Source organism: Anser brachyrhynchus (assembly GCF_964034855.1).
Source record: "Anser brachyrhynchus genome assembly, chromosome: 7".
Classification (NCBI taxonomy): Eukaryota; Metazoa; Chordata; class Aves; order Anseriformes; family Anatidae; genus Anser; species Anser brachyrhynchus.
In genome coordinates, this window is record NC_137701.1 from 5,161,491 (window position 1) to 5,175,777 (window position 14,287).

The 14,287-nt window shown below is 40.8% G+C and overlaps 1 protein-coding gene across 1 annotated transcript in view; it reads right to left on the reverse strand.

Moving 5' to 3' along the window:
* Positions 1 to 14,287, reverse strand: part of MYO1B (myosin IB) — a 178,879-nt gene that overhangs the window by 113,277 nt on the left and 51,315 nt on the right. Inside the window, exon 2 of the mRNA XM_080598784.1 lies at positions 9,626 to 9,783. Coding sequence (XP_080454910.1) covers positions 9,626 to 9,670 — 45 coding nt within the window. The 5' untranslated portion in view covers positions 9,671 to 9,783. The remainder of the gene's footprint in view (positions 1 to 9,625; positions 9,784 to 14,287) is intronic.

Below are 14,287 nucleotides of genomic sequence, written 5' to 3' on the forward strand. Positions count from 1 at the left end.
ACATAATCTGTTTTCTGGAAATCACCCTCTAAGACTGGAGCTTTATTGGTATCAGACAGTGGGGGACTTCACCTTTGTAGCTGAATTACTACTTCCTCAGTAGTTTCTAGAGTAGTTTTGTCTTGATGCTTAAGAAAAAAATCTAAGTTAAACTTCCTGATCCACATAGTAGGATCATGTCACTGCTTCACACAGGATTATATTCACCACTGCACTGATACCCAACACAAGAATGTCACCTACCACTAAAATAGCAAAGGTTTCCTCTAGGGGACACAGCTTGCCTATCCTCATTTAGCAGAAGACCATGATACAGCAGAGGAAACTGCTCTCCTAAAAAGATATTTTCCTAAAGGACCCACAGAAACACAAGCTAAGTAAGAGAAAGGAGAAAAGAAACAGCCTGCCCCCAGCTGCCAGCTGGCCTTTTCAACTTCAGCTAACACCTACCAGCTACAGCAGCTGGACCTGTGGCTGGGAGCCTCCGGTCACGGCAGAAGGGAGCTTGGCAGTGGCTACAGAGCCCAGGTTGTCCCACAGCCCTGCAGTTCTGCTGTGCTTCTGGCCCGCCCAGGTGTAATGAGGGCTGCTTGTGCCAGCTGAAGGCACGATCTGGTCTTCACTGCCGACACAGTCCCTCAGAGCCGGTGATGTGAGGCGCAAGCACTCCCGGTTTAATATCAAGCAGCTCGTAATTTTAACTAGGGAGACCATGCACACATATAGCCTTGTCTTGCCAGTAAATAAAAAAATTGAGTAACGCTGAACACTGATCTTAGACTTCACATTGTTTCAGTTGTCACTTACTTTAAAGAAAAAACAAAACTTTTTTTTATTTGAAGAGAGAAATCTTGCCCATCTGCATGTGTCCCCCATTACCTGTGTTAAGACATCTTGAGCAGCACCTCCATATGATTTTTTTTCTTTCTTTGCCAACCAGTTAGCTATAGCTGATTTCAAACACCACAGTAATCTATGGTAACTCCTTTTATTTGCACAAGGTCAAATACTGTCTTCTTACACAGCTAGAATACGTGATATTCTCTTTTTTCAGTATACTCTTCTGAAAGAAGAAAGTATTACATATTCCAGCTCCACAGGATGCCAAACACAGACATCTCCCGAGCAAACAAAATAAGTTACTTGTTATAATTTAACTATAAAGACAAGAGTATGAGATTACAAGAAAACATCCTCTACGCAGCTATAAACATTAGCTGCAAGGCTTACTATTCACCACCATAACATCTTTCTGCCAGGCTTATCCTGATCCCTTCTTTTCACATTGCTAAAGCAAGCATTTTTTTTCCATCATTATGGAACCTCTGTGCACTATTTTTGCAGAGAGGAAGGGACACGTAAATGAGTCAGCCACTCGAAGTCAATCAATACGAACACTGGATCGTGTGCTCCTTGTTTTAAGGTCTGACTCCCCCCCCCCCCAAAAAAAAAAAAAACAAACTCAGAAGCAAATAGCCTGGGGAATTTCTGTTTTGGCAGGTCTAGCATGAAGCATTAGCCAAACACATTGCTACTGGCATCCATTCTTGGAAATTTTAGGCCAGAGAAATCATAGCTTGCTTCAGTATAATTAAAACAGACACTCAAAGTGGGGGTTGCCAGGCTAAGTTAAGAAATTATACAAAATACATTTTAACAATCAAAATGTCTTGAGCAATCAAGAGAGGGGAAAATAGTACTTCTATGCTTTGAAACTAAATCAGGAAAATTGAAAACATTACACATAGTAGTAATTAGATGACAATTCTCCCTTAGGCCCTAAAACAGTCAAATTGAGCTAGTACTGTGCATTAAATCTCATGTTCTGTAGGTCTTAATTTTTGCAAGCCATGCACCTTTTGCAAGTCTCATGACACTTTACAAAGAATTGTAAGCCATCAACCAAGCTCTGCATAAATGCATGCCATTTTCTCCAGAACATCGTTAGACCTTTTTGATGTCGCTGCTCAGATGGGTAAACTTAACATCTACAAGGAACACATTATTGGCGTCGTCCACTGTGTGTGCTTCTCTGGAGCTTCTTTTTCTTGGTTGTGGAAGGGAAAAAAAGCCATTAAGCAATTTAATGATTGGTTAAGGATAGCTCATGTCTAAAACCATTACGGTCATCTCAGCTATTCTTGTCAAGCTCCATATGGCCTCTATAGGAAACAATTACAACTTTACAAGAAAAAGAGTTTCTGCCCAGCTTGTTCAATTTTTAACAGAGTTTGGACATGTCAGTTCATTCTGCTATTTTGAAGTCACTTTCCTCATTTTTTAATGAGCTTAAAACTCCTTCTGAACAGGGCTATTGTCTCTTGGATAGAGCACCACGTCTGATTTCCATCTGTATTAAATACTCCTTAAGACTCTCTCCAGCCATATAGACGACCCTCACCGAACAGTATGAAACTCAGATGGATTAAGGCCCATTGCCAATGCCAGAATGAAGTAAAGGGAGATCATTGGAAAGGAAGAATTTTGGGTAAAGGGGAGGGGAGGGGAGGAAGAGGGTGAGCTATGAGCTATAACCACTGGTTCTATTTTCTTTGTGGACGGCAACGACCCATACAGTGACATTTCATCTATGAATTCATATTTGTTAGCAATATTGTGTAATAGCTTTCTAGTCATATGTTCTGAATTAGCAAATAGTGCTGTCCTCATAATGCTGTAGTGAACTTGTGGCAGGGAAGTTACAGGAATCACAGACTTGCAAGGTTTAGGCATTGCTATCTTGGAGGCAAAATTAGGGTAACTCAGACCACAGGAGGTTTACTATCATGCTGTGAAGGTCCAAGTGGATAAGATACAGGTAAGGCATATAAGATATAGGATCCAAGAACTTTATCCAGCCTATCATATTGTTTCTGTACTCCTCAAGATCAGTCATAGAAGAAGCTTCTTACAACCTCTCCTGAAAGAAATCTGGAGGGTGGGGTCACAGACCAGGTCAATATGTTAAGGTTGCTAAAAGAATGAATGGAGGTACTAACTTACTTCAGATCCAGGATATTCTGAATTGCTTTACTGAATCACATCCAAGTTCTGGCTGCAGACTGAGCTCTGCTCTGCCAGCCACAAAATCCAGAGGCAACAAAAGCTGCTCACAGGCAAGGCTGTCCTCTGCTGAATACTTCCAGTGATTATTTTAAAACACAATTTCAATGTACTAAGCAGTCTGGTTTCTAGGAGTTACACAGACTAATTGTTCCACAGGCCACAGCATTTCCTACACGTCACAGGCAGGTTTAACTTGTCTTCTTACCTTAATTTTGGATAAACAGATAATTATCTTCCTTTTTTTTGTTTTTAATGTATTTATAGGAAAGCACTGCTTCTTTTATCACTGATATTAAACTGGGAACAAATGCAAATCCAGTGAGCAAGTACCTCATGCACATTGTAAAATGACCCTCCAAAGCAGATTCAGTTTTTCAGCAAAAGGATAAAAGACGTTAGCTCGGAAAGCAAAGGATTGGTTTTATGATTAAAATTTATGAGATTAATTCTCTATTTGTCAAAATGATTTTGAATAGCCTTATCATGTATCTTATACAAATGTGACAGGAAAATACCACCACCGTTCATCTTTAATTGATTTCTTTTGTTTTCTTTCATGTTGACAAGGTAATTTTTCACATGCATAGAAAAACTACACTTGGTAATACAGAGTACCAGTACGCAGTCAGAAAATCTGGTATCAGGCTATTTCTAGTGATCTCATGGTTCTGCTATGATTCGTGAATATAGAAATCCATTAAAATGCTTTCATTAATCCCTGATGCTTTTACTGTATGCAAAAGGCATGCCGCTTAAATACCGAATTATACAATAGGCTTTAACCTTCTGCCATGCCTCCCTCCTGAGTCTCATTTGCTTAAGGAGGAAAATGAATGATGAATTTGAGCTACGTCAATGAAAAATTTAGAGACAAGTTAGGGCAGAATGTTTTGCAAGAAATGACTACCATGACTATCGCATTTGAGTGAATAATCAGTATTCTGGAGGCCACAGTTCATCGCCTTTTTATATGAATAAGAAAGCATACAGCTGTAGCTTGTTGAAAATAGGTTGTGCAACACACCTACAAACCAGTGCAGACAGGAGAAGTAAAAAGAAGTGTGCTGGGGGAGGCAACAGTTTCATTTACTAAAACCCAGCAGTTTGTCTATATTTCCCCCCAACACTCATTGATTTTCATTTACATGCGATGTTGCATGATTGCCTTAGCTCTTGTTACTATGAAGACAGTCGTGGTAAAAATTCTTCAAACTAACAGGTAACAAAACCAGCAACAACAACAAAATGACACAAACAAATGACAAAAAAAGGTATATGCTAACCTACCAAACCTACTTTCCTCTCTCCCCCCAAACAGAAAAGCAGCGATGCCTTTCCTGCACAGCTGCTTCTACAGCCACTGGGACTGGCTCTAGTCACAGGAAACAAAAGTAGTAACAGAATAGGGCCTTTTAAAAATGAAACATTTCTATGAACAGAAGGATGTGGTTCTCCACCTCCTGAATCTTTTTAGCTACTTTCTGTCAAGTAGCAGTGACCAGATGACTGCAAATATGTGCAATTCATAGAGTCAGTCCCAACTGGTAGCCAACTGCTGCCATTTTCAGGCAGTCTGAAATTGCTTCTAGCTCTCTCCCACCTCAAAATCATTCATTCCTCCCTAACGAAGCACACTGTGGACTTACCCAAAGTTCTGGAGAACACCCATGACCTGCTGGAGTCAGACAGCTGTTCACAAAGACATGTGCATGGGAGACCTGCTGAACACTTGCACCTGGAACCGCTCCTTTGGGATCACAGGGGTCGGGCCAAGCTGTTGCCTGTGAGGATTTAACCACTCTGGTTAGAAATCCTGTCCTTTCCACAACTGTCTTCACCACCAGAAATCTGCCTCACAGCAAGACAAACAACTCACCTGCTATTTCGTCCTTGCAGCCGCACAAACATGCAGCGTCAATATCAGCACTGGGTCTCTGCTTTCACACAAACATGACTTCTGTCTCAAGCTGCTGGCTGAGGCAAATATCCCTGCTGTACCTCCACTGCCATCTTAAAACGAGAAGACCAGCTTCAGTTAGCTACGGTGTTTTACAGAGAAATAACTAATGAGTTAACCCCTTTGCCCAAAAGCACGTCTTGTTTATCTGGAGAGCACGTTGCCACAGATGCACAGCTCTGCTGCCTTGATCAAGCCATTTCACCTTCGCTACTGATGCCTAGAAAACAACCAGGATATCTACTATTTAGAGTTTATCACAGCAACTCTGAATGAATCAGATCAAGGAAGAAATAAAAAGATGCAGCAAGCAGGGAACCAGCGTCTGCACCGTGAGAGGTTTGTTTGCAGGCTTTTTTCCAAACCTAAACTAGCCCCCACCGTCTTTTTCTCTTCACCACCACTGGAACTTTTTCCAGACTCTACTGAGCCTTTAAGGAGCACAATCGCTACAGTATGTCCTGCAGCATTCAGTGACAAATATTTTCCAGAACAAAGATGAATAGATCTATAAATTTAAAAACCAAGCAAGAAAAGTAACTTTTCAGATCGTCTTTTGTGATATAAAATCAATTGTCAGGTTTTGTTTGCTTGTTTTTCTTTCTTAACATAAGTTTTAAATTGACTGCTATGCTGGAAATACATTTCTTCTTCACATTCCAATTTAAAGATTAACTCTTCAGTTTTTAAATTGTATCAATAGCTGATGACTTGCTGTGCAGTCCATTTTTAAAAGTACATGAAAGCGTACTGTAACCAGAATACCCCAAAGCAAACCTGCCATGCAGAAATCTGACATTGGTACTTGATATGAAAACCATGGAGATCCCTGTATCCATTTACAGTTAATCCCAAGCTTGCTCGTAGGGGCTCAGGTCACTTTTTAATGGCCTCTAACAGCTGCACACACGCACAGCGCCCTCCCCAAAGCACCACACAACCCCACGTACCACATTCTTCTATAGGGATAAACCACACCCTTGCTTAATAAGATTTTGAGCCTTCTGCACATTCAAAATTGCATATTAGTTAAGAAAAGGGAGGATATCACAAGTCTCTCTGGCAGAGACATCATTGCTCGGGGAAGGATAGGCAGGTTAGGAAAACAACAGCCCTTTCTGCAGGTCACTTCCTCCTCTGAGGGTCTCCTGAACATCTCACCCTGCCTATGACGTTCGGTGATTTCTGGGAGAAGACTCAGACTGTCCACCTTTAAGCTCCTTCATCATCAAGAAATTCCACACATCTAAAACCACCAGAGCACTTCTCTCTGTTTAAAGGAACGACACTTGATTTTGCAAGAACTTGTATTTTTTGCATCTATCTCCAGATAGGAAATCCAGTAGAAGTTGCCCTCTGCAAATGACATCTGGTGACATTTTTCACAATCTCTTTCCAAAAATTGGACCCCCTGTGAGGCCTTGCTGTTGTATCTAATTAGCTCCAGGCTACAAGACCCTGCCACGACAATCTAATACCAAACATAAATTAGCTGATTTCTTAAACTCCTTTTACTTAAAGTACAACTTCCTAAGTCACTCCAGAGACCTGGCTAAGCTGAGACTAGATGAAGGGACATGCAATAAAAGAAGCACTAATAAAATTATTTGACACCTTGAAAATAAGCTCTACTTCAGTGTTAATTTCTGCGTTGTGTAAACCATGCACACGACTGACCCATTTTGAACTAAGTATTACAAATCTAACAGGCGTCAGCACCACAAGAGTTAAGAGCATGTGCTGTTCTTTCCTGGTGGGAATAGCTCAGGAAAAAGAAATAGTAGGAATAGGATCCTTTACAGTGATTTCAGTTTTTATTAACATATTTTTACAGGATATCCCAGTTAAGCCAGACAGCTTGTTTACAATAGGGCCCTGTCTAAGGACAGCTTAAAAGTATTATACAGTACATACAGAAGGACAATACAGCCCCAGTACAAGCTACCAGCAGGCAGTAAATCATTTCAAAGCTTCATGTTACACCTGATTAACTACTTGGCTCCAGTGCTACAACCTATTCCAAGAATGCCTGCTTCAGTGTCGTTAAGAGTTGTCAGGGAATTTATGTCATCTGATGGCAAGTTACATAAAATAATGCCCCAGTGTATCACTGAAGAAGCATTACTTTGCATGAGCTGAAGGAGCATGCACTCCACACCTGCAGGATCCTTTGGTGCTACCTGCTCCTTAAAAAGGGACTCCATGTCAACCTCTCATTTATGAGGAGAAATCACATCATTTTGGTCCCAACAGGATCATCTAAGCCTGGATTACAACTCTATCTGAATTACGCTTCATCACACACATCCACAATTTGATCACTCATGAGTCAGTCCATCCTCTAACGTGGTTGCTGCAATTACATAAATTTTCCCCGCAATTTTTCTTGATTCTGAAAAATGACTTAAAAATACGTATCCTCATAAAATTGACGAACTTAACATTTTTCACTAAACACACAAGCCTGCTAGTGGACCAAACAGTGAAATCTTTACACTGGCTAAACACAAAGAAAACCCTGTTTATCCGAGGTTCAAAATCAGTCCAGGCACCAAAGAGGCAAATTTCTAAAACATCCTAAAGTCCACAGCCTGCATTGCCTGTCAAACATGCAAGGTGCTATGAAAACCAGGTAACAACCCTTACCAAGTCTGCGTTTATCCAGCTGTTGGACAGAAAGACCTATAGCATTAACTGAGTTAGATGCAATGCATCTTGGTCAAGAGTTAGAGTACTGTAAGTCAGCAAAAGAGTTTCTTAATTGTAAAATCCATTAGCTCTGGCTCTACGTGTGCAGCTTCTTCTAGAGCTGTGCAGGAATTTAGACAGCAGAAAGCTAGAGGTCAGTTTTAGCAGAAACACCTTGTATGTACACCCATGAACAAACCAAGCTTTTCTACAGGGTCCTTCCCTCTTGGTCAGTTGAAAACTTGTATTATAGTCATTTAAAAGATGAACCTATCACCCCCAGTTTCTTTAAATTACAATCTCATAATTATTATCTTATAATTATTAGAAAATGCAGGTGATACTTCAAGCTTTACCCTTGGTTTCATGTACTGGTGAGTTTGTTTGCATTTAAGTCTCTTTGCAGGAAACTAACAGTAGTTTAGAGCACAGTAAGGGAACCAATTTCTTGCCTTTAGCATATTGCAACACATGGTAGGCTGAGCACCTGAATTCTTCCTCTTGCTTACTGAGCAAGGCAATTTCTTATTCTAAGTTATACCACAGATCACAGTAAAACCCTGTCTTCTATAATTGAACAAGGAGCCTAATTAAAATAAGAACAAGTCTTCTAAAAATAACATCAGAACAGCCATCTCTGGACTGCAAACCTATTTGTCTGCCTTTCTGTTATATCATAATAGCATTTCCACAGCAACAGCTATCACAAGAAGAGTTATTGATGAATGGAAAGTCTGTTATTAAATCACCTTTTCCTGGAAGAGGACAACAAAAAGTCCTTCTGGTTTCTAGTATGGAGTAAGTCCCAAACTAAATACTAAGGTCATGGCAAAAGAGGTGTGCAAAATATATTAGGAATCCTGACACTGAAATACAAATTGTCCACAAACTGTAGTCATTTAAGGCAGAGGAGGGTACCTGAATGGCACCACTGTGCTGGCCTTCAGGAACAGGCACTTGTGAAACTGGGAGACAAGAAAGAAAGCACATGTTCCCCAGCAGGGCATCAAGTGAGATGCAGGCACTGGGCAGCAAGGAACAGCAATTGCAAATGGAAAAGCATGAAACAGCATCTGGGCAGGGACATCCAGGTAAGCATTTAATGCTGGGAGAAGGGTTTGGGGACAGGTTAGCTCAGGCCAGCTTTTCAGAGGACTTTTCTCTCTCAGTCCTGAGCAGCGAGGGACTTGTCCTTTCAGATGGCACAGCATCAAGAGATGGGAAGTCTGGCAGGACTGTCTCTAGCTCTGAAGTTTTTGGATTCAAAACCTCACAGCTGTTTAGCTGGGGAAGGAAGAAGGGTGGACAGGAGGGGAGAAGCTGAGCCAATGCCGAGCTGGGTAGCAGTAACACAAGCATTCACAGGGTTTAGCAAACTGCTGTCCAAGATTTTGGGTGAGATGTGACCAAACAGCTGCGCTGCCATGACACGAGCCTCTGGGCACAGTGTACCAGTTCCAACACAAAGCACAAGATCTTGTTTGTGGCTAGAAGTCATGCTGACTGCTCAGCAGAGAGGTCACGCCGCAGAGGCACAGCTAGGTCTGGGAGGGAGCACACCAGTTGCCACAGACATTCAGTTTCCCTTTGCAGAGCTCAGCGTCTTGAGTAGACTTGATCCTTGCAGATTTGAGCTAAACATTTTAATCAGCTCTGTTTGGGGATATATAAAATTAGTAAATTTGTTTATACCCAACTCATTAGCTTCAACTGATTTTGTGTAATGGCAAGAAAAATCAGAGGTTCAGCCTAAACTACAGTAAGTTCAGCCCTTCAAAGGTCCAGCTGCAATTAAAAACCTGTTGACTAAATCTAGCTGTATTCATTGCCTTGCCCAATTACTTGTAAGCACAGAAGTGGAAGCAGTGATATCTGCCTCTACAGACTTGGTGACTAAGTGCAGGTATTACTTACAGGTAATTTTCTTTTCCTGGTCTTGCAAGTCTTTGCCCAGAGCATCAAATACCAAAGCCATGATGTCTTAACACCACCTTTCCTGTTGAGCTGTGCTCCACCGTTTCACCACAGCCTCCAAGTACTGTGCCTGAGGTAATTCGGTCCGCAAGAGGAATCTGTAAGACAAAATTGAATGGAAAGTCCTGCACTCCTTTTATAATCGATCCATGCAATTTCTAAATTGACTTTGAAAAATACGCCAAATATACCCAGGGGAAATAAGCTTACAACGTGGATTGCTGCCTAAATCCATTATACAGATAGCACAGCGCATTTATTGTTGTGATGATTGAAAAGAAATGAGATTAGCAGGCTTCGCATAACATATTTAGTAAATCCAGCACTTCCCCTTCCACAACAGAGAGCTTAACATCGCCTAGAATTATAAATACAGTACTGTATATCTTGGTTTTCCTAATTTTGAATTCCCTACTGAAAAGCTCTGTACACACACAGGACACGTGCCTATAGTAGATGGCTAACTACTACTCTCATTTGGACATGCCAGCGGATTTGTGACATTATTTCACTGCGCGGATTTGTAAGAAGTGATTCTACTTCAAACAGGACTGCCTTCTCATAAAAAGGCACGTACACTCAAGAGCAGTACAGAGAGAAAAGTGAAGTGTTCCTTTGCCAGTATTATCAGGCTAGATCAATTCTTGCTGGGGAACAACATAAAGCTAGGTAATGGAGTTCAGGTTGTCTCAAAGCCAGGGACCTAGGAGGGGAACTGTTTAAACACATGGCAAACCTCAAAATCCTGACAAGTTTTCTGTAACTTTGACAAAAGTCTAGAGTGTAACTATGGCACCACTCCTAGGTGAGTGAGAAAGTGTAGTCTGATGAAGCCTGAAACAATAAGGTTTTGTTTTTCTGAATATTTCCCTTATATTAAGCATTCATAGGATAGTTGTTACACCTAAGCAGTACAGTGGCGAGTTTTAACATGTACTCTGAAATGGTATTTTACTACCTTCAAATAAGAAGCAGGATGAAATATCAGAGATATTAGCCCTGATTGTATTATTCGTCTACTGAAACTACACCTACAGTATTTCAGCATGACAACAATTTGCACTTGCATCATCTTTTCCCTTATTAAAACAAAACAAAAAAAACACGTACAATTTGACTAGTGTTTCTACAAGCAACTCTTGCTCAATTAAAATGATATATCCAACAGATTTATGATACACCCTGTTTTGTCATGAAAGTATTTAATTCCATTTGATGAGTGTACGTAGGTGTCTGTTCATGAGTGAACTCCTGTTTTAAAGATATGTTCCAGAGATATTTTATATATAGGCAAGGGCAACAGTGAGGAAGCAGGAAAAACTGAATTGTTAAAATTTCACAAAAGAGATTAAGAAGGTTAGGGACAAGAAAAGAGCTTACTTCAACACTAGTCTTAGAAGGATTTTAATCTGTATTTTTTGTATGTTTTAGCTTTTTAAGGCTTGAAATCCATGTGACACGGAATCACAGAGTAGAAACTACAGTGTGAACACAAAAACAACAGCAAGTAAAAAATCTGCAAGGTTTTCTCCTGGTTACTTATATGCCTGTAAACAACTAATGTGAACATTTCTAGTATTAAACCCTCCCACATGACACCTAACAGTAACTGGCTGGAGTGATCTCACCAGTATTTCCTTGGTTTGCTAAGTATCACATCCCTACGCATGAATGTCAACAGAAATACTGGTTGTCACAGGACTCTCATACTTAGCTGCACGGCCAAAAAAAAAAAAAAAAAAGTAACAGGGAAACAACAAAATGAAGATGGAAAGAACAAAAGATGACAGGTAAGACTGAGGTGATCTTTAAAGTGACCAGTACTGTATCTGATGCCCATAGTTATGTAAATCATGATGATTTTAATAACACCACCTACTTGAAAAAAGTTAGATACAATAATCATAATTAAAAATAATTCTATTTATACCATAGTCCCCCTATTAACAAAAGCAATGCCTGTGCCATCACAATAGCATTCTCATCTGAAAACAACAAGCACTTTACAAGCAGGACAATGCACTTGCAAGATGGACGTAACTATTTGTGTGTTACAGATGGGGAAACAGAGGCACAGAAAGCAAAACTTGTTGCTCTTCTGAGCTTTGCCACACACACACTGAGCTGGAGAAGCAGCCGAGCAGCGTGACTACTGTTTCAAATGCTGATCATGGTTCCGCTGTCATCTTTTATTCCTCCTTCTACATTTCTAGTGCTCACCAACAGCACGCCCGTTTACCTCCAAATAATAAGCACTTTGGGTGAGAGGTGCATACGATGTTCAGCAAGATTAAGTCAAAGCCTCTAAGCATCATTGCTACGCACACAATCACGGTAGTAACAGTCCTAACTCTGGCTATGGGCTGAGTGGGAATGAACGATTGCAAGGGGGAATTTTTATTGTAATAAGACTCAGTATATATTAATTTGATACTCCTATTTTGCATAATCTTGCACAAACTCACCCACTCTAAGGCATATGTGTGGTCATCATGTTTTTCTCCAGGTCAAGCAAGTGGAGCTATTAGAGACTAAGACAAACAAAAACTTAAAATGATAAAAAATGAACCATAGTTAGAAAAGTCTCTTGGATGACAATATCAAAATGCTGAAGCAGATACCAGAACAAATAAAACATGTTACTGTACTGAGGAAACACTGCTGTGATCTGGCAGGTACCACGACACACAAACCTGAACCAAGTGGGCTTCTACAGTTTGACTCTGACTTTGCTCCTGGGTCGCGTGAAGTGCCTTTTCCAGCCGGCACTTTTTTCTACCTTGGTGAACTCAGGCAACGAAGCTCCATTGCTTGAAAACAAAAGCATTCACACTATTCAAATGTGACCACCTCCGAGTCACCACACAACTCCCACAACAGTACATCACCTCCTGTCGTTTGAGAACCTCATTAAATCTATCAGCGCTTGTATCTCTTCAGACCGATGAAACAGGAAAAAAAAAAATCAGACAGTGGTATGCTTTATTGTCCCCTAGTTACAGTCTGCTGAATTTGGCAATTCCCTTCATAGTTTTTTCCCCCTCTGAATGCTAACAGACGTGTCACAAAGACCACAGATTCCCAGATTTATACAGGATCAAGAGAAACAAAAAATGCAGTTGACCAAGCAATGTAAAGGCGCTTGTTTTCAGCAGATCTGCAAAACATTACATGAACTGATTCTTGCCATCTTCAAATAAGCAAAGAAGTCTGAGTTCTCAAAAAACGCACTAGTTGCCGTATGGTTTTGCTCAGTTTTCTTTTGAAGATGCCTAACATATGGGAGGATTTACATCAGAGGTGCCCCCCGGCTGTGCCACCTCTCCCAGCAAAAGGGGAGCGTGACACACAGCTTAGGCAAAAACCTTCTGCTGCCTGCTTTTTTATAGGGCTTCAAGGAAACAAGCTGCAAACTGGGTCCCAAGCTACAGCCTTCAATAGCATCGCACCTTCCAGCATGGATCTGACCGCTCTGTGTTCAAGGACAGCTTTAAGTTCTTTCCTTAGCAGCGGAAGCTTTCACTATCTATACTTATATAGGTATATATATATAGAGAGAGAGATGGCTTGTACAACAAAGTTTGAAAAAATATACCACAAAAGATATTAGCACGAGTTGAACTGAGAACCTCTTGTTCAGTTCTCAGAGGAATCAGTGGTTTCTTTCTGATGGGAGATAATGCTAGCGGTGCAGGTTATCTGCGCCGCTGCAGCTACTGGAGCAGCGCTTCTCAGCCTCTGGGTCAAAGTAGGTCATAAACCCCTCACAGCGGTTTGCAAAATAACCTATACACAAAGTAAGATTTTCGAAAAATAAGCATACATTTGTAGGTATGGGAAGAACTAAACAGAAACCAGCACTGGAAAAATTATGGTAATTCAAAAGCTTTTCATTTACAACCAAAAAATGTAGGCAAAGTACTGTGGCAGCACTCCACAATGCATCTGTGATGCTTTTTTTTTTGTTTTTTTTTTTTTTAACCCAAAGGAGCTTTGCAATGCTCAGATTTCTTCCAACATGTTTAAGACAACATTTGATTTACCAAAAAACACACTTGAGAAGCACGGATCTAGATGGCCTCATCTCACCCTCAGGGTACCCTGACTGGAAGTCTAATAGTCCCAGATTCTCACCAGACAGATCGTGGGGATCATAAACTAGAGGTGAGAAGAGGAAAATTGATATCATGGATTTCCACCCATGCTGGTTTTAGGATCAATGATGCAATCTGTTCAAAGGGCAACCCTTTATTCCACATTCAAAACGTTGAGAGATGTGAAAAATACCTACCATTAAATAATAAAAGCGATAAGTGAGCCAGAGAACATTAGAAAAAAAGTGATTTATGGCTTGTATTTTAAGAGCACCTCATTTTTGATTCAAGACAAGATCGTAAGCACACTTAAGATGAAATCTGGGTGGCATCTGGGAGCCAGGCTAAGGAGCGCAGTCCTTGGAACTGCTGCCAGTCTTTCACACACCGAGACTATGTGGGCGTCTGAGTTATGCCATCGAAGCTGTGCCACCCTTGCCCAGCTTCGTTCAACATCTTGCTGCCCATTTTACCCCTTACCCCATTCTGATTCAGGACTCTCCAAAAT